Source organism: Danio rerio, chromosome 17 (assembly GCF_049306965.1).
Source record: "Danio rerio strain Tuebingen ecotype United States chromosome 17, GRCz12tu, whole genome shotgun sequence".
Classification (NCBI taxonomy): Eukaryota; Metazoa; Chordata; class Actinopteri; order Cypriniformes; family Danionidae; genus Danio; species Danio rerio.
This window is the reverse complement of record NC_133192.1, coordinates 47,980,001-47,998,262: the sequence shown is the minus strand read 5'-3', so window position 1 is coordinate 47,998,262 and position 18,262 is coordinate 47,980,001. Positions and strand designations below refer to the sequence as shown.

Genomic DNA, 18,262 nt, shown 5'->3' with positions numbered 1-18,262 from the left:
TTCTAATAAAGACTGCACAATCTACTGCACTATCACTTTATGGGCCTCAACATGGCCCAGCTCAGATCAGTACCATTATATACATCAATAACATATAGAGAATGAGGAAACAATGGTGTCTGAAGCTCATGGTATGGCCATTTCCATGAACTGAACTCTTATTATTTAAACATGACAAGGTATACCAACATGTTCTTTTAGGGGAACTTCTAATATATACATATATTTGAAATCAAATGAAACTACATTGATTAACTCGCTTAGACAGTTATTTTACCGAAAAAGAAAAAGTGTAAAGAAAAACAAATTTGTTTGCTTAAAAAACAATCTCTAAATCTCCAATAAAAAGACCATTAGTTAGAAAAAGAGCCATCAAACCAAAATACATTAGAATGTGTGCTTTTTATTACAAGGAAACAAAAGCAAGCAACATTTCTTCAGGTACAGAAGTCATTTGTGCCATTTACGTCATAGAAACACGTTCTCACACTCCTTTTCCTCATATGTGTCTCAGCCAACATTCTGTGAATTATTAGGATATTTTAGTTTGGGACAGAGATTTTTCACACTAAATTACGCAACAGGGCAGATGAACAGAATTGGCCCTTTGGTTTTTCATCAACATACCTAATTCAAACCCAGCATGCAGAAGAGGCCAAAATAAAAACCCAACATGAGGTAGAAACCCATTCGAAAAGAACTTTTTGTAGAAATTAGCATCTTCCTGTTGTTCTAAACTGAAACGGAATGTAACATCTTTTTTATGCAGCCCTATCAAAAAAAGTCAAAAAATGGCTGCTTTATTTCCTTTAGTGCAATTCCGCGCATTTAGATTTCACCAGTCATTCAGTGGCTCTCCGTAACTTCAAATCGTTCATGCCAACAAAATAAAAAGAATTATTTAAAAAAAGATTATAAAATAGCCAGTATTGGATAGTACAAGTGCGTTGCTCTTGCGGATATAGTAGGATTATCATCTTCCATAGTTCATATCCCTCTCTTCACAAAGTCAAGCAAGAACATGCTGGTCACTTTATAATGTAATTGCGAGGAAGAAGAGTACGCTCAAATCTTTAGTCAATAAAAGTATAAAGCTTGTGTGTTGGTGCTAAAATGCACCTCTTATGTAACTGATAAATGTCTCAATAATCTTATGGAAGAAGGTGGAAACTACCACCACATTTTGGCTCTTTTTGTTGATTTTGACAGACTGAGAAAGAAATCGATGAAGCAGCAGATCTATTCTTCCATTCACAGACAGTTCGATGCATGATCAAAGCAAGCAAAAAGGAAGAGAAACTGCACGTATCTGGATTTTCTGGCAACGACTATGCTCTTTACTGGATAAATGTAGAAATTTGAATGAAAGTAGTAAGGCATCTGATATGTTTTTCATAATAATACTTCGGGTGTACAGTATGGAGCTCGAAAACCTATGCTTTGAGGAATCCAGTTAATACAAAATTTAGAGCACTTGCATGTTAACAAAAGATTTTTGTTCAAACAAGTCCTCAAAACAGCATTTCTGAGGGTTATTTCACTTGCATAAATGTTAAATAAAATGCTTAGTATTGATCAATTAAATGCTTGGTATTGATCAATTGTATCAATGATACCTCTGTAAATAAAATTAAAAATACTTAAAAACCTCACAGGCGAGTCAGTTTGTCAAATCCACACCGAGAAGATCTGTTAAAAACATCTCACAAGCTAAAACAATCTGAAAAAGGTACTACTGAATGCTGCAAGCGTGGAACTTGGTCAAACCGTTGGCGAGCACAGATATTGTGAATGATACTGAAGCCTCACTGTCCGTTCTGTTTGAGCCGCTCCAGTCTCTGCAGCAGTGCATTTCCAAACGCTTCTCTGTATCCTGGACTGAGGGAATCCAGGAGAGAGTAAACAGTCTCGTGATACTGGCTGCTCAAACCATCATTGACCTTATCAAAAGTGTGACCCACAACCTAAGAAATAACAAACATATGTCTTTAGGAGAGATAGCAGTAAAAACAATCTACAATGCACATTTGCAAACATCAGTGTTCATCATAAAAGTATTAACCTCTTTTTTTAATGAATACCACATTTTGTTTAAATGAGAATTATTATTTTGAGGGGATTTCATAGTATTATACAATGTTTGCCTCTAAAATACGCACCAATTATTTCTAGAAATATGTTTTACAATTTTTTTTTTAACTGACAGTGTTAAAGGTAGAAACAGAGCAAGGTTATTTAGAATACAGTGAATGAAAGACTTGGATTAACATTAGAAAAATTATAGTGTTACTTGAAAGTTTGAGACTTGGAGAATTTAGAGAGATAGTAGAAGAAACTAGGACTGAGCGATATTGCAAATAGATTATCACAATGTCATGTTTTATATCATTTGATATAGATAATTAATGTTTTTTTTAACAATAAACTTAGGAATATTAGTATATATAGTAAATAATGTATATGTATAATAAATATACATATATATATATATATATATATATATATATATATATATATATATATATATATATATATATACATACACATATATATATACATATACATATATATACATATACACATATACACATATATATATATATATATATATATATATATATATATATATATATATATATATATATATACACACACACACACATATACATATATATATATATATATATATATATATATATATATATATATACATATATATATATATACACACATATATATATATATATATATATATATACATATATATATAATAAAAAAACACAAGTGTTAAAGAGACTCAAACTATAAAAAAAGTTACAAAGTGTGTGCTGTGGTAAAGCGCGAAAATCAAAGCACAGTTTAAGGTGTTAATTATGCTACAGTAAACCTCAAACTCTGTCAACAAAACAAATTATGATAATCAAATCTGAGCTTTTAAGTTAAACTAACTATCATTATTCAAACACATATTGCAACATTACTAATTGTGAAATTGAATGACTACATTACCCCCTATGCTAAAAAATCTTTCAGATGGGGTGCTAGTGGCTGAGATGGACTAGAAAAGAAACCAAAAAGCCACACTGGCAATATCCTTACATGTTTTTTTATTTGCAATCTCTTCACTGCTGTTAGACACCGCACTCATTTTCGCATGTGTTGTTATTCTGACCTGAAATGACAAGCGCGGGTGCGTAGATTTCTTGACCATTTACAATAGACTTTGGGCTTGTGCTTCCCTGGCATGTCTTGTAACTAGGTGGCTATCAACCATTTTCTCATAGGATGACAAAGGGACAAAACATTGCTGCAGCTCCGATGCAAGTTTATGGAGAAAAGTAAAAAAGCACTGCAGTGTTTGGGTGCTGTGTTTGTCTATGGTAATTAGTCTGCCGTTATTACTGAAATGCGTATATTCAATACAAAGTGTGAAGCAGATTGGTAAGTTCTACTTGCATGAATTGCAGTGCACTTTCAGTATTTGGAAAAGTTCAGATGTATTTTTAATTAGGTGTGGCTGGAAAATGCCTCCATTGGAAATAACAAACTTACACCCAAGCTTATTGGCACTGCTTCCAAGTCAGCAGCCACATTTTAATACAACTATAGCGCTTCATACTGAAACTACATACTGAACTTTATATATATATTGACAATAGTGTTCGGTCAATAAATATCGATACTGATTTTATTGCACAGCCCTAGTAGAAACAATCGACATTTGCAAACATCGATGGTCAGGTTTTTTTTTTTTTAATGAATACTACATTTGATATTATTATAACATGATTGCCTCTAAAATATGCCCCAATAATTTCTATAAAAAATATGTTTTACCTATTATAGTTTTTTTTTAAATTTAAACTAACTGTTTGTTAAAGGTAGAAAAAGTGAATGAAAGACTTGAATTAATGTCAGAAATAAAAAATAGATTCAGTGTTGCTTGAAAGTTTGAGAACCACTTGAAGAATTTGTGAAAATGTGAATAACTAACAAAATAAGAGCGTATGTCAAAAATTGCATGTTTAAAAAAAAAAAAAAAATATATATATATATATATATATATATATATATATATATATATATATATATATATATATATATATATATATATTTAGTATTGTCCTGAGTAAGATATTTTATATTAAAGATGTTTATATATTGTTCACAAAACAAATAATTGCTGAAAATATTTTAGACAATCCTTGCAAAAGTCTAACCTTGGTTCTTAATACTGTGTTTGGTTACCTGATGTTTTATTATTATTATTAATATTTTATGTTTATTTACGAGTCTCATGCTTGTACTTTTGGAATTTCTTTCTGTATTTTGCAGGGAGTTATTTTAATCGTTTTGTAAACGAAATGTAAACATCTTTTATATAAAATCTTGTATATCTTACTAAGGACTGCTCTAACAACATTCATTTTGTATGAACTTTCTAATATGTAAAAAAAATCACTCTGTTTTGAGTTGAGAAACTTCTTGTTTGTTATTTTGGTCCTCTGTCTCTTATTAATATTCTTTTTCTTTTTTTTTTGTCTTTAGTTATTCTGAAATCTCTCTGGTATTGTTCTCATTTCCATCTCCTATCATGACAGACTTTAGACTGTTGTAAGGTAAAGGTTTAAATTATTTTTAATTACTAACCCTCATATCATTCCAATGCTCTTAGACCTGTTCTTCTTTGGAACTCAAATAAAGATAATTTAGATGAAATCTGAGAGCTGTCTGGCTTTCTATAGATAGACAGCAAAGGTCCAGAGACGTTCAAAGTCCATAAAGCAACAACAACACTACCAACACATTCCATGTAACTCCAGTAGTTCAACTGTAATCATACGAAGCTCCAAGAACACTTTTATGCACCAATAAACCATACAAAAAAACTTTGGTTGCATATGCCTTTCACATCTGATCAGGGTGCAAGTTTACTACAATCCTATTTGTTAAATTAATAAAAGAAAAACTCCTCAATGGCATTATCAAAGCTTTCAGAAAAAGCAAAAAAAAAAATGAGTGGAACTGATGACGGCAACTAGAATAGAGAATAATGTCAAATTTACTCTCAGCCCTATAGACACTGCATTAGAAACACCTCACATAGCGGTAATTCGCTTTTTGTAATTTGATGCAAAGATTATATATTTATAAATGTTTATACTTTTAAAAGAAATGTAAAAAAAATAAAACTTTCAAGGATTCAAGTTTAAGATGACTGTTAAACGTGTCATAACAGTCTTGTGAAAAGTGTCAGTTGTAATATTTTAGGTGAATTAACCTTAACCATTTAAGACCATACAGTGAATGCTAGTATTATTGTTTACAGTTTAGCAGATCTTCACCAAACTTCCACAATGTAACGTGTCGTGGAGATAAAGCTGAATAAGAAATAGCAAAAACTGACATTTTGTTGGAGATTAAAATAAATAAAAACCTGTGAATCCCACCAATGTATTTATAATTAGTGTTATAAAGAACTTCTGCTTTGTGTTACCCAAGGAGTTTATGTCACTTTAAACTCACTCTTAAGCCAGCCTCGGTGAGCTCCAAGCAGTATCGGTTTCCCTCTCTGGTTTCCACGTTGATGTAGGCCACATCCAGCCCGCTGCTCAGATTATGAGAGACGTGCATGTCTGAGACAGCGAAGAGCACATCATTGACCACCGCCTCAGCCTCCAGCCGCATGTCCTTCACCTCTCCCAGCTCCACACAGCGCTCATCGTACGAGCACTTAGATAGATCCTCTGGCTTACAGTCCACCTCCATCCCCTGAAAACAACATTGGGCCTTCATGTGGTAAATTATCAGGGAAATAAAAACTGCGCGTGTATAAACAACTAATCATGAGGGGGCGCGAGCTTCGCTAACGCTTTTCACGAATTCCTCCACTGATAACTCACGAACTACAATTTACTCTTTATAAAAAAGACGCTTTTAAAGGAAACGAATATAATTTGAAATATAACCTTAACTTGCATAACGCCATTCTGTAACGTTGCATATGATAAGCTTGCTTACAATTTTACTGCCATTCGCTGCGTAAAAGTTCTATATAATACCTGTTTCAGGTTATATTAACAAACTAATCGTATTATCGCGTAAATAACACATTTATTTGTAAATATATAGTGTATGACAAAGTTAACAGGTTTATGTGTATGTTATATTAATATTTTTCTGTTACTAACCTCCTCCGGGGGTAGTTCGTCAGTACACTTCCGGCTCATGCGGTTAGGACTCTAGTGTGTCAATTATGCGCAGCCTTTGCGCAGTGCACGTCTGCATATCCTAAGCATCACATTATTATATTTTTTTAGAGAAACAGCTTTGTCTAAAATATATTATTATGCAATTTAGCGCTTAGCTGTATAAAATAGCTCAAAGCTAACTGCTAAATGTATTACGTAATCCTGTGCGGGTGGATGCGCGAGGTCTGGGGGCGGAGGGGGTTCTAGAGCATTCTTTATTTTCCTAAAATAACAAGTGTATGTTGTTTTTCCAAAGCATTTAATACATGTATTATGGTTTATTACATTTAATTAGGTTCTGATATTTTTCCTGACATTTTACTATCATATAGGTTTAACTAGTCCAAAAAGTGACATCACTTCATTTCCACAAGTGTTACTAATGAAATTCACTAATGGAAATTTACTGGATCCGTAAAACTGTGAATTTACGAATAACAGGATTTGATATCAAGAACAAAATTCCTGAATTTAACACAACTTAGGGATAAAATAAAATAAAAGGTTAAGATGATTTACCTTTAAAAATGCATTTCTAACGTTTTGACATCGTTACTGAAATTAAACCACAGCGAAGTTAGAAATGTAATGTATTATTTAAACATTATTTATGTTTAATTGATGAATACATTTAAGCAGCTCAGCCCATTTCAGAAGACCATTATTCTGCGCTATATGGTTTGACTGTAAATAGTGTAACAGACCATTTGAAGAAATAGACAGAATAGTACTAAGAAACCTTGGTAAATGTTGATCTATTACAACATAAATTTATACTAATTTGAGTCTACTTACCATTAACAAAGCGTCTTTACTATCCGTAATAATGTTTCTCTTCCAGCCAGTAGTAAAAATAACAGTGTGTTGAAGCTGCGTGTGGAAATGTGTAATGACTGCGCAGACCGGACGCTCGTGAACACACCGCGCGGAGGTGCGCGCGCGAGAGAGTGCGCAGTCACGAGCGTGTTTGTAAACACCATCATTAGCCTTATAAAGCAGACAAACAGAGATGCTGCTTTCACACAACCTGTTAGCTACTTATAACACGCAATACAGTCTCCAGTTTAATATGGATATTATTATTAAGTGATGCCCAAGCCGAACGCACAAACTTAAGGGTATGAAGGATTGTGTTTAGCCAGCATGCTAGTTCACCTTAAGCCAAGGAATAACGGTTAGTCAGCTATTTTATAATACAGGTAAGTTGTTTACCTTTGATATCGTTGTTGTGAATAACCAGGCTACATACAGTCAACTTGTCATCTTTATTAGCTCTCGTGATGTGTGACTAGATGATTTGGTGTTGTTAGCTGCCAAACAAACTCACCAACCTTAAAGGAATTGCGCAAACACTGGTGGTCATTATACTGTATGAGTTATTACGGGGTCAGACCATATCTAGAACTGCATGGCATTTACATTGAGCTTATCATCACTATGTTTATCTTAGGGAATTAAATGGCTGATTTAATGCCAGACGTTTGTAAATGATATCAGGCTGTATATCCAGTCTATTTGCATAAATATGTTATTGAATAGTCAGTTCTGTAGATGTAATATGTTGAAGCAGTCACATCAGTTGGAGGTCTACATTAGGAGGTCAGCGAGTGTAAGAACATGTATTTATATGAGTCACTGTCATCGACAACCCTTTTCTGAATGGTAGTGTGGGTGCTTTTTCAGGAAAATATTGAGTCACAGAACAAAACAATTTTTAATCTATTCAACAAAAGATATTAGACACTTGATATGGCTAATGCAATTTTCTTTCTTTCTGTATGTTACGTTTAAAGAGAAAGTTCACTTAAAAATGACGTTTCTGTTATTATTTATTCCAACCTGTTTGAGTTACTTTTGTTGAACAAAATAAGATATATTATTTTGAAGAAAACTTGAAACTTAAAACCATTAGCTTTCAAAATATTTGATTTTCCTAGGGTGGAAGTCAATGGTTACAGGTTTTCAGCTTTTTTTCAAAATATTTAATTTAGTGCTCAGCAGAAAAAAGAAACTCATAAAGGTTTATAACCACTTCAGAGTGAGTAAATAAAAAATAAATAAATAGAAATTGGGTGAACTATCACTTTAGCTTTTCCGTCTTGATTCAAACTATGCTTCTCAACTACATTGTTTAATGCAGTTTACAGAAAACTGCTCTATGGTTTTTAATATCATGGATGTTGTCTTTTATTTTAGTACAATCTGAACCCAAGCTGGTCAAGATGCCATGGCCATTTTCTGAGTCCATTAAGAAGCGGGCCTGCAGGTACCTGCTACATCGATATCTTGGCAATTTCCTCCAGGAGAAGCTCAGTTTGGACCAGCTTAGTCTGGATCTTTATCAAGGCACTGGCTCACTTGCTCAAGTGCCGCTGGACAAATGGGTGAGTTTTCCACCTTTGTGCCAAAAATGTTTTATTGTAATGTATAACTCCACACCTATCTTTTGTTAAAACTTTGATTAACGAGCTAATGTTGTAATGGAGACCAGCTAAACTGAAACCAAGACCAAGCTGTGAACCTAATCTGGTCAGAAGCAGGTTTTTGTTGTTAAAGAGCCCATATTATACATGAAATAGGGTCATATCTTGGTTGTAAGGGTCTCCAACAACAGTTTAATATGCATGCAAGGTCAAAAACACTTTCGTGGTCTTATAATCTGCATTTATTTTTACCTAATTATCCCAGCGACTCCTGTATGAATCGTCCAGTGATTCATTTGTTCCCAAACCCCTCCTTAGCTCGAAGCTAATCTGCGCTGATTGGACCAATGACAGTCTGTTGCGATTGGTCGACTGCCTTCAGACAGAGAGTGAAATGCACAACAGCTAATCAGCAATATAAAAGTAATCACAGTTCATACACGCTCGATAGTGTAGGCGTGGATTTTAGCTGCCAGTGGGTCAATGTAAAAACAGACTATGGACTTGAAAATTCAGACGACTAACTATTTTATTGAGCAAAAACTCCAAAAACAGTTGAGGAGATCTCCTAGCTTCTCACTCTGCTCTTTTCACAGACACACACACACACACATATTGCACACACACACACACACACACACGCACGCACTTCACCCTGCCTCGGACGACAACGCGCGCGTGCACACACACACACACACATACACACAAACACACACACCTCCGGACGACAGCGCGCACACACGCACACACAGACACAAACTACTCCTCGTCCACGGAGCTCCGTTAACAAAGCAGCACGCGTCGCGTTTTTAACGTGACTTTGCACGCGATAAGAGAATATAGTCAGTTAACCTGATACAGTACACGCGGTTACAAGTAACAAATCACAACTAAATACATTTGCAAGCTAGAGTCAACGAGGCAACTTTAATCGCACGTACTTACACTTGAGAAATGGAGGAAGAAAAATCCATCCTGACGTCCATCAATAAGTTACTCTTTACTGATCCTTCCTTTAACAAACGCTGATGAAGTATTCTTTGTAGCATGTAGTTTCCAGAAGTTTCCAGTAGTTTCCAACTGCTTGGCTATAATGCTGAGGTTTCATCTTTGGGTAGAGACTCAATATATCCATCTGCAGTGTGACTTCAATCGACCGGCATGTTTGTGTGTGTGTGTGTGTGTGTGTTTGTGGGTGTGTGTGTGTGTGTGTGTGTGTGTCTGGGTTTCTGCGTCAGAGGGCGGGGCCTCAGGTTTGAAATCTCCCGGGTTTGCGCTTGCACGTGAATAACTTGGTTTCGTTCGTACGTCATGGCGAAACACCTAATGAATCGGTATCAAGGCGACTCGTTTGAAGCACTATGAGTCGACTCTTTTATAGATGAATCAACAGTTTTAAACACTGTACACTAACAGATTTAAGCCTTAGCTGGATACTTCACTTCACTTAGAGCTGTGTTACACATTACATGGAGGGGAATTTTCAAAAACCCATAATATGGGCTCTTTAAACACAGTTTTATTCTGTGTTCTCTTCTTGTTTAAATCACTACAAATAGTCAAATGTCACACAATGTTAAACACAACACATCCCAAAAAGCTTTTTGTGACTCTATAACAGCTTCTGTTGTGCACACTCTTCGCACTTTTACTATCACATGCCACATTAGAATTGATTTTCAGTAATAATGAGGAAAATGTTCTAAAAGTGGATGTAAAGTTCATAACAAGTGTTTATTAAAGATAAAAGTATGTATAAAAATGTAAGCATTTACACTTTATTATTTTAAACTGTTATTTCAACTGAATTGCAAATATTATATATTATATTTATATAATATTATCTCGATATATTATCTCGACTTATCCCTCTGCGGGGGAGAGTTAAAAGACTCTTTTTTTAAATATCTGCCAGTTTTAAGTATAAATGGTGTTTAATCATACACTGATTGCAAAAACTGCTACTCTTATTAGTATGTTACATATAGGTAGTTATATCAAGGATCTATTTGCTCGTTCTGTAAGTAGCCACTGCTGAATTTTTTTACTCTGTCGGCTTATAATTCGAAAAATAAGAAAGACATCTAAATTATTGGGTGATATAATAACTAGTCAAAATTAAACTTGTGTTAACACTGAAGTGGGCAGACATCGTTTTGTTTGGTGTTGCTATCATGGTGAATCATAATATTCATTGATAATGGCTTTTCATAGACATGGTGCATATGCTTACCTCACAGTTAGGCTTCTTAGAGTTCAACATACTTAACTCAATTGAGTTAATCTGAAACTGAAAACTCAGAGTTTCTCACCCCCTTTGTAAGTCAACTGAGAGTTCTGGTTTTAACTCAGTGTTGGCTGAAACTCCTTATTGAAACGGGCCAAGACCCTGACAATAAAACTGTGATTTATACTACAGTTAAAGCTTCTTATATACTGTTATGAGATTGAACTTATGCAATCATGAATACAGAAACATGATGCAAATGAATGACACAATCTCACAAAAACTGCATTCACTGAATCATTTACTTAATAGTTTAAGCAGCTCACTCACCCACTCATACATTAATAAAACACTGCTGTGGATCTGTGTGGAACAGTTTACATGTGTAAAATAGAGCAAAAATATATCTTTAAAAATTCACTTCTAGTTAACCATGTATTTACATTTTGACTTGTATATTTCATGTGATTTTAGTCCTTGAATGAGATCCTGGAGTCTGTGGATGCTCCATTTGAGGTGAGTGAGGGCTTCATTCAGGCCATTTCTCTCACTGTGCCATGGGCCTCGCTGCTTCAGGACAACTGCGCTCTAGAAGTGAGAGGCTTGGAGATGGTGTTCAGACCAAGACCTCGAATGGGTAGGATCATCTTTGAAATCAAATCATTTTTAGCTGACATTCCATTTGTAAACCTTTCTAAACCTAAAAACAAACAAGTCAAGGCAGTGTCACATTCCATGAAAGCACCAATGCGAATGTCATTTATTTGCGAATTACCCACTGACAAGAATTTGAGAACGCAGGTCATTTCCACAAAACCAGTGTGAGTTTAAAATAATGTGGCTTCATAATCAATGTGTATATATTAGATAATGTTATATCCTTTTTTCTATTGCAGTATACCATGCACAAAATGGATAAGAAATGCGCGAATACTAGTAAACTACCCATCAAGCATTTTTGTGATTAAATTGTCACTGTGAAATCAAAAGTTTTTTGAGATGTTAGTATGAATGTTAGGTGATGCTAGTCTAGTCTGCTTGTAGAGTCTATTAGACTTTAAAGCAAAAAAAAAAAAAAAAAAAAACTTGCTTGATTTATTTACTGGGTAGCAACCCATTATGAGTTTCTTTTTCTATTGAACACAAAAGATACTTTGAAGACTGTTAGAAACCACCAGTGACAATTGACATTCATAGTGTCTAGAAATACTATGGAAGTCAATGGTTTCCAGATTTCATCATTTTTCAAAATATCTTCTTTTGTGTTTACCAGAAGAAAGAAAATCAAACACGTTTGGAACAAGTGAAGAGTGAGTAAATTGTGACAGAATCTTCATTTTTTGGATGAACTATTCTTTTAAGGTCATACACAGATTTTTTATTTGCTCAATTTTCTTCCATTTGATATTTTTTCTCTGGGGTTCTTTAGTTATTCCTGATAGTTGGAATACGTAACAACAAAATAAGACTTACATTGGTGTAAGCTGCTAAATCTTGCTCTTAATATTGAATGTTATTCATATCATGCTATATTGTACTTTTTTAACTTAATTATTTATTTTCTTATGTAAAAATGTTATATTATTTTTAATAACATCTTAGTTTTTTAAAAATAAAAGAAAAATGTTTTCTTTTCTGTAAAATTTTTCTATGATAAGTTAATCTATCATAAAAAATGAAATTTTGGTTTAGTTTAGTCCATCAGTTGTTGATTATATGTAAATGGATCTGAGTGCAAGAAATCGATTGGAACAAATAGGCATTAAAGTGAAGTAAATTATTGGAGAAGTCTGACATTTTACCAGAGGATCCAGTTACAATGTTGATTAAATAGAGATAAAATGAAAAACAAAACGTACGCGTACATAAATAAATACATAAAAACATGCATGAGTCACAATAGTATAATTAAAATGCCTACTGACAATTCATAAGGGGTGAATTTCTATTTCATGATGCTGACTTGTTTTTTTTAGCATCAGGCATGGAGCCCATGTGCTGGTCCAGTTTCATGACTAGCAGCATGCAGCTGGCCAAAGAGTGTTTAAGCCAAAGACTTACTGATGATCAGGGAGAGAGCTTTCAGCCTTTGGAGGGACTGGAAACATTTGCTGAGACTATCGAGACCGGTATGCCCCTTCTGTTTTACAATTAAATTCTTATTTGTTATTTTAATATGATTGTTGTTTATTTATTATCCTTTATCTCTTAACTGTTCTCTGTTAGTGTTGAGAAGAGTCAAAGTCACTTTTGTGGATACTGTCCTGCGGATGGAGCATGTTCCTGAAAATTCTAAGACAGGCATTGCTCTGGAACTTCGAATCAATAAGTAGGCTCTAAGACATTTCGAATTGGCAGCATGACATGTTGTCTTTTGAATTACCAACATGCTGTCTGTACATCTTGTGATTATTTAGGATGGTTTACTGTGATGAGAGTGTGGAAGAGGGCTCCAGTGTCAACATCCATCAGCCCACTACATTTGCGCATAAAAACCTCACTCTGGACGGAGCCTCTCTGTTCTGGGATGAGTTTTCAGAATCAGCACGTGCCGGACTAAAATCATCCCCCACTCAAGCAGTGAGTTTATTGTCTGTGCTTTAATAATATTAAAAATCATATTATAATTGTGCAATCTAAATAGAACTATTTTGTATAACTAAATATGGTAACTATTTACCATTTTAAAGTCCTGTAAGACATATGCTCTTTATAAATTTAAAGGAGACTGAACCCAAGCTTTCTCCAAGTTGGAACCCAAAAATCATTTGTGAGCCTCACCCTCAGTTTCCAGAGCCTGTGTCTTCCAGTGCACCGTTTGAACCAGTGCAGGTGGGCTGCCTTAGTGGCAAACTGGAGCTCTCCGTGGTTCTGAAGCAAAATGAAGCCATGCCTGGTGCTAAAGTAAGTATATTTAACATTTTATTTCCAGATTTACTGCCATTTTAATTTTTCTGACTGTATTTACATTACATTAGTCTTTTGGCCAAAATGGAAATGTTCCACTTATCTGACAACCAGAAAGTTTTTTTTATTGTTTGACAATTAATAGCAAAACAAACATGTTCTATTTTTCATTAAAATAATGGTGATTGTCAGCGCCAGGGGTGTAGTGGTTAGTGCGTCGACACATGCACTCCGGTGCTCGCGGCGACCCGGGTTCGATTCCGCCTCGCGGTCCTATGCCGATCCTTCCCCTCTCTCTGCTTCCCATGCTTTCCTGTCAATTCTCTTTACTGTCCTGTCAAAAATAAAGGTGAAAACCCCGAAAAAATAAATAAATAAATAAATAATGGTGATTTAGGGTGAATTCAGGGCAATTGGGACACTTTTCCTTGGCCATTTCGATGACAAAAAGGGTCCCAATTGACCTGAATTCACCTTTGTCATCTTTGTCCCTTAAAGAGGGAATTTACAGCTTGCAAGATGGGTTTAAATAAAAAAAATATTATTATAAAATAAAATGCATTACTAGAAAAAATCTATTATTTTTAAATACTATTATTAAATTATTTTTATTAAAAATAAAACTATTATTGGGTGGTGCATTGGGTAGTGCTGTTGCCTCACAGCAAGAGGGTTGCTGGTTGGAGCCTCAGCTGGGTCAGTTGGCATTTCTGTGTGGAGATCTCCACGTGTTCGCATGGGTTTCCTCCGGGTGCTCCGGTTTCCCTCACAGTCCAAGGACATGCTGTATAGTTGAATTGGGTAAGCTAAAATGTCTGCAGTGTATGTCTGTGATTGAGAGTTTATGGGTGTTTCCCAGTGATGGGTTGCAGCTGGAAGGGCATTAAAATGTGCTGTATAAGTTCATTCCACTCTGGTGACCCCTGAAGAAAATAAGGAAATAAATGAATAAATAAATAAAAGTTATATTTTATAGTTTGAGACACTGTTAGCTGAAGCTGGCATCATATTTAATTGTTTGCTGACAACATGTCAAATTAAAAGCACAGTATAATTGTTGAAAGTTAAAGCGTAAATCGAAGTATTTTTATTTTATAGTAATATATATATATTAGCGCTGTCAAAATTAACGTGTTAACTCATGCGATTAATTTGAAATAATTAATGCGTAAAAAAAAATTAACGCATTTTTTAAATGAATTTTTTTCCTGTTGTGGCCAGGGGCAGACGCCGGACAGTTTCCGGCTGTTTTGACATACTTTTTGGACCGGGCTGATCATCTTTTTATGATCTGATCGCCCCATAAAACACGCCCATAAAAGCAGACTGTCATGTTTTTCTGCCTCAGTGATTGACGGTGCTGTGAGCTGTCATGCTTCTTTTCCAGACAGAGCGGCCGTGTGACATAATCTGCAGCCCATTGGTTCTTTTCTTTATTGACATTGGGCTGACCCAATCACAAACTTCCATGTTGGGCTCTGTGTAACATAGGTGTGTATTTGTCAAAATAGCCGAGAGTCATGCCTGTTTCTTGCGCGCAGCTCCGCGCCGCGGGAGAGCAGGCTTTTGCGTCTGCACAAACGTCTTGTGGGGCACATATCAATATATTCCTGTCTATTCTATTTAGTTACATATCTGTCCATATAAATATACTTTTTTAACTTTTAATCTGAGACTTCCTCTGAAGCTGTTTCCTTAACCTGCAAGTCTTTATTTTACAAATTATAAAGAATTTCTGCTTCTCAAGCTCTATGAGGAGCTTCAGTCATGCATTTTAAGAGGCAGTCGGTCAGAATACAATCGCATGAGATATCATGACATTGTGTTTTTGATCCTCAGCATGATGTAGGCTTATAGTGACAATAATATTTATACAATATGGTTAATATAATGATATTTATACATGACCAAACTAGTGTGCAACTTAAGCAACTTTTTTTTTTACATTTAGTTTTGTAGTTCGGGTCAAATATTTGTTGCATTTTTTAATTGTTTAAGTTCATTTGATTGACAATGTAAAATCTTTTTGCTACGTTTGATGTTTCATTGTTGAGTTAAACGTTTTTTTAGGGTCTCTGACACATTGGTTTTATTATTTATCTTTATTTTAATAATCAATATTTACTGTGTGTGTCAGCAGGCAGTTTTTGTTATGTTCATTATTTATTAGGCTTGCTCAAAACACACAGGCACCCACATTTTCAGTGTGGATTATAGTTTTATTTTAATAATAAATAAATAAAAATTTAGTTTTTAAATTTAATTTAATAAATTTAATTTAATTTATTAATTTAATTTTACTCGTTATTTCCTATATATGGCTTTTGTGCTTTTATAGAATGGGAGTTGGTAAACCTATTCAAGGGCATGCACAGATTTTCAATACTTTATTGTTGTTATTATTATAATTTTCCATATCTGCAATGCCTGTATTTTGGCATTTTTTTGCAGTCCACTTAGAATCCAACATGGAAATCAATGTTTTCTTTATTGGCATTGATTTTTTGATATTTAAATGGCATTAACATGCCTGTGTTTTAATTTCTGTATTAAATATGGCTGTCAAGCCAGGATCTTGATGGTTTATTGTGGGTATGTTGTTTACATGAGGAAATCTGTGTTACAAGTTAAAAAAAAATTCTAATAATGAATTTTATTTTGAATTTAAATAGTATTTGTCTTGCGTTTACATTAATTTTACCCTTGAATAGCCAAAATGACAAGTTTTAGTCTTTTAATATTAATAATATATATATATATATATATATATATATATATATTAGGGATGTGCGGAGCAGCCGGTATTTGTATTTGTATTTGTATTTGTTGAGGGGGGAAAAGTATTTGTATTTGTATTTGTATTCGAGTAAAATTCAAAATGGCGCAAAAATATATATTTTTTCTATTACACTTCTAATTTACATTATAGTGAAAGTATTGTTTAATTATACCCATTATATAAATTATAGACATGCAATATTGGTTGTTGTTTTTAAACATGTGACAAGAAATGTCATTGAAAAGAAAATAACATAGAAGCCATTATCTCATCCATGGTTAAACCAACAACTAATAAAATACCATTGTGAATATTATGAACCCCACCACCACCGTTCTTGTTGAAGGACACTGAATAGACAGAATAAAAACAAATAATACTTCAAAAAACTGTTCTTCTTCTGAAAGAACTTCTTTCCAATGCACAGAATTCCAAAAACTAATATTAACTAAATAAATCTAAATAAACCCCTGCCTGGGGGATCTGGCAGAACAAAAGTATTCTATATAATACTAAAAGATACAGCCCTGCTATTGTCATCTGCCAGCCACAAAACAGACACAAAGTTTTTTTTTTTTTTTTGTTTTTTTATGTTTGAAACTGACTTGCTGGGGCAGAATATGGCTGTGTTGATGGTTTGGTGCTTGTGGAGGATTTAGCAGAACATAGCTGTGCTGATTGAGGGGATTGATGCTTGTGGGGGGTTCACAGACAGTATCAGGGGAGGATGCTTTTAGTGCATGTGATAATACATTACATAGAAGGTTGCGCAGTGGCACAGTGAGTACCACTGTCGCCTCACAGCAAGAAGGTTGCTGGTTCGAGCCATGACTGGGTTCTCCCCATGTTGGCGTGGGTTTCCTCCGGGTGCTCCGGTTTCCCCCACAGTCCAAACACATGCAATACAGGTGAATTGGGTAAGCTAAATTGTCCCTATTGTGTGTGTGTGAAAGAGTGTATGGATGTTTCCCAGTGCTGGGTAGCAGCTGGAAGGGCAGCCACTGCGTAAATCATATGCTGGATAAATTGGTGGTTCATTCCACTGTGGCAACCCCAGATTGATAAAGGAACTTAGCCGAAAAGAAATGAATGATTATGCATAGGAGATGTTGACAGATGTTTAATATCTCTGCCGATTTCACTTTTGCACACATTATAACGTTACTGTATCAGTTTGTTTTATCTGCAGCACCACTGACTGTACAATTCTTCCACAAAGAACATGTTTTTTTTTTTTTTTTGACTGGTGGAGGACCAAGATATGGCTCAGAAGCAGTCTCACTCTTTTTCTATTCGGGTGCCCAAATGTATTTGAGGAGTTTCAAGTTAATAAAAAGTGACGGGAAGCTATGCTAAGGTTAACTAGCCTATAGCATATATCTTGCTGTCTGCAAAAGACAGTAATGTAGACGTACCGTATAACTCCCATAAGTGCATACTATTCGACACAACAGCACAAGCATCATTTTAACCTTTATAAACGAACGTTAATGTTACTCTGTCAACAGTCTATTGTCTAAATTACCGCGCTAACAGAGCTAACGTTGCGTAAACAGAGAGCACCCGATTGCAAACTTCCCGATCCCGATCAAACTCCGCTACAAGTTTATAAACTGCATCTGGAACCCAATTAAGGTACAAAAATCTATTTAACAAAAATAGTGATGCAGATAAG

General features: G+C 34.7%; 2 protein-coding genes across 6 annotated transcripts in view; one reads left to right on the top strand and one right to left on the bottom strand.

The window, feature by feature from the left end:
* Window positions 1-383: 383 nt before the first annotated feature.
* On the bottom strand, window positions 384-7,165 carry gskip (gsk3b interacting protein). Of its 2 annotated transcripts, none has more exons than NM_001430894.1 (3): window positions 7,047-7,165; window positions 5,527-5,772; window positions 384-1,964 (listed from the first exon to the last, which is right to left on the bottom strand). In NM_001430894.1, the coding sequence occupies exons 1-3, from the start codon at window positions 7,047-7,049 to the stop codon at window positions 1,806-1,808; spliced, it is 408 nt and encodes a 135-aa protein (NP_001417823.1). In that variant the 5' UTR covers window positions 7,050-7,165; the 3' UTR covers window positions 384-1,805. The 2 variants fall into 2 exon arrangements, with proteins under 2 accessions (NP_001417823.1, NP_998600.2); NM_213435.2 differs by lacking the exon at window positions 7,047-7,165 and adding an exon at window positions 6,192-6,265.
* atg2b (autophagy related 2B) overlaps window positions 5,647-18,262 on the top strand; it is a 48,781-nt gene continuing 36,165 nt past the window's right edge. For 2 of the 4 annotated variants that reach the window (XM_073927728.1, XM_073927726.1), the window contains exons 1-7: window positions 5,647-5,799; window positions 8,448-8,635; window positions 11,376-11,538; window positions 12,878-13,030; window positions 13,128-13,230; window positions 13,319-13,481; window positions 13,626-13,805. In XM_073927728.1, coding sequence (XP_073783829.1) covers window positions 8,474-8,635; window positions 11,376-11,538; window positions 12,878-13,030; window positions 13,128-13,230; window positions 13,319-13,481; window positions 13,626-13,805 — 924 coding nt within the window. In that variant the 5' untranslated portion in view covers window positions 5,647-5,799; window positions 8,448-8,473. Of the gene's footprint in view, window positions 5,800-7,192; window positions 7,451-8,447; window positions 8,636-11,375; window positions 11,539-12,877; window positions 13,031-13,127; window positions 13,231-13,318; window positions 13,482-13,625; window positions 13,806-18,262 lie in introns of those variants that run through there. The other 2 variants (XM_073927727.1, XM_073927725.1) reach the window with 1 other exon arrangement.

Excerpts from the sequence above, each read along its gene's own strand:
- gskip (NM_001430894.1), bottom strand. Across the intron at positions 1,965-5,526 it reads TCACCGAGGCTGGCTTAAGA|GTTGTGGGTCACACTTTTGA; the intron begins GTGAGTTTAAAG and ends GTTATTTCTTAG.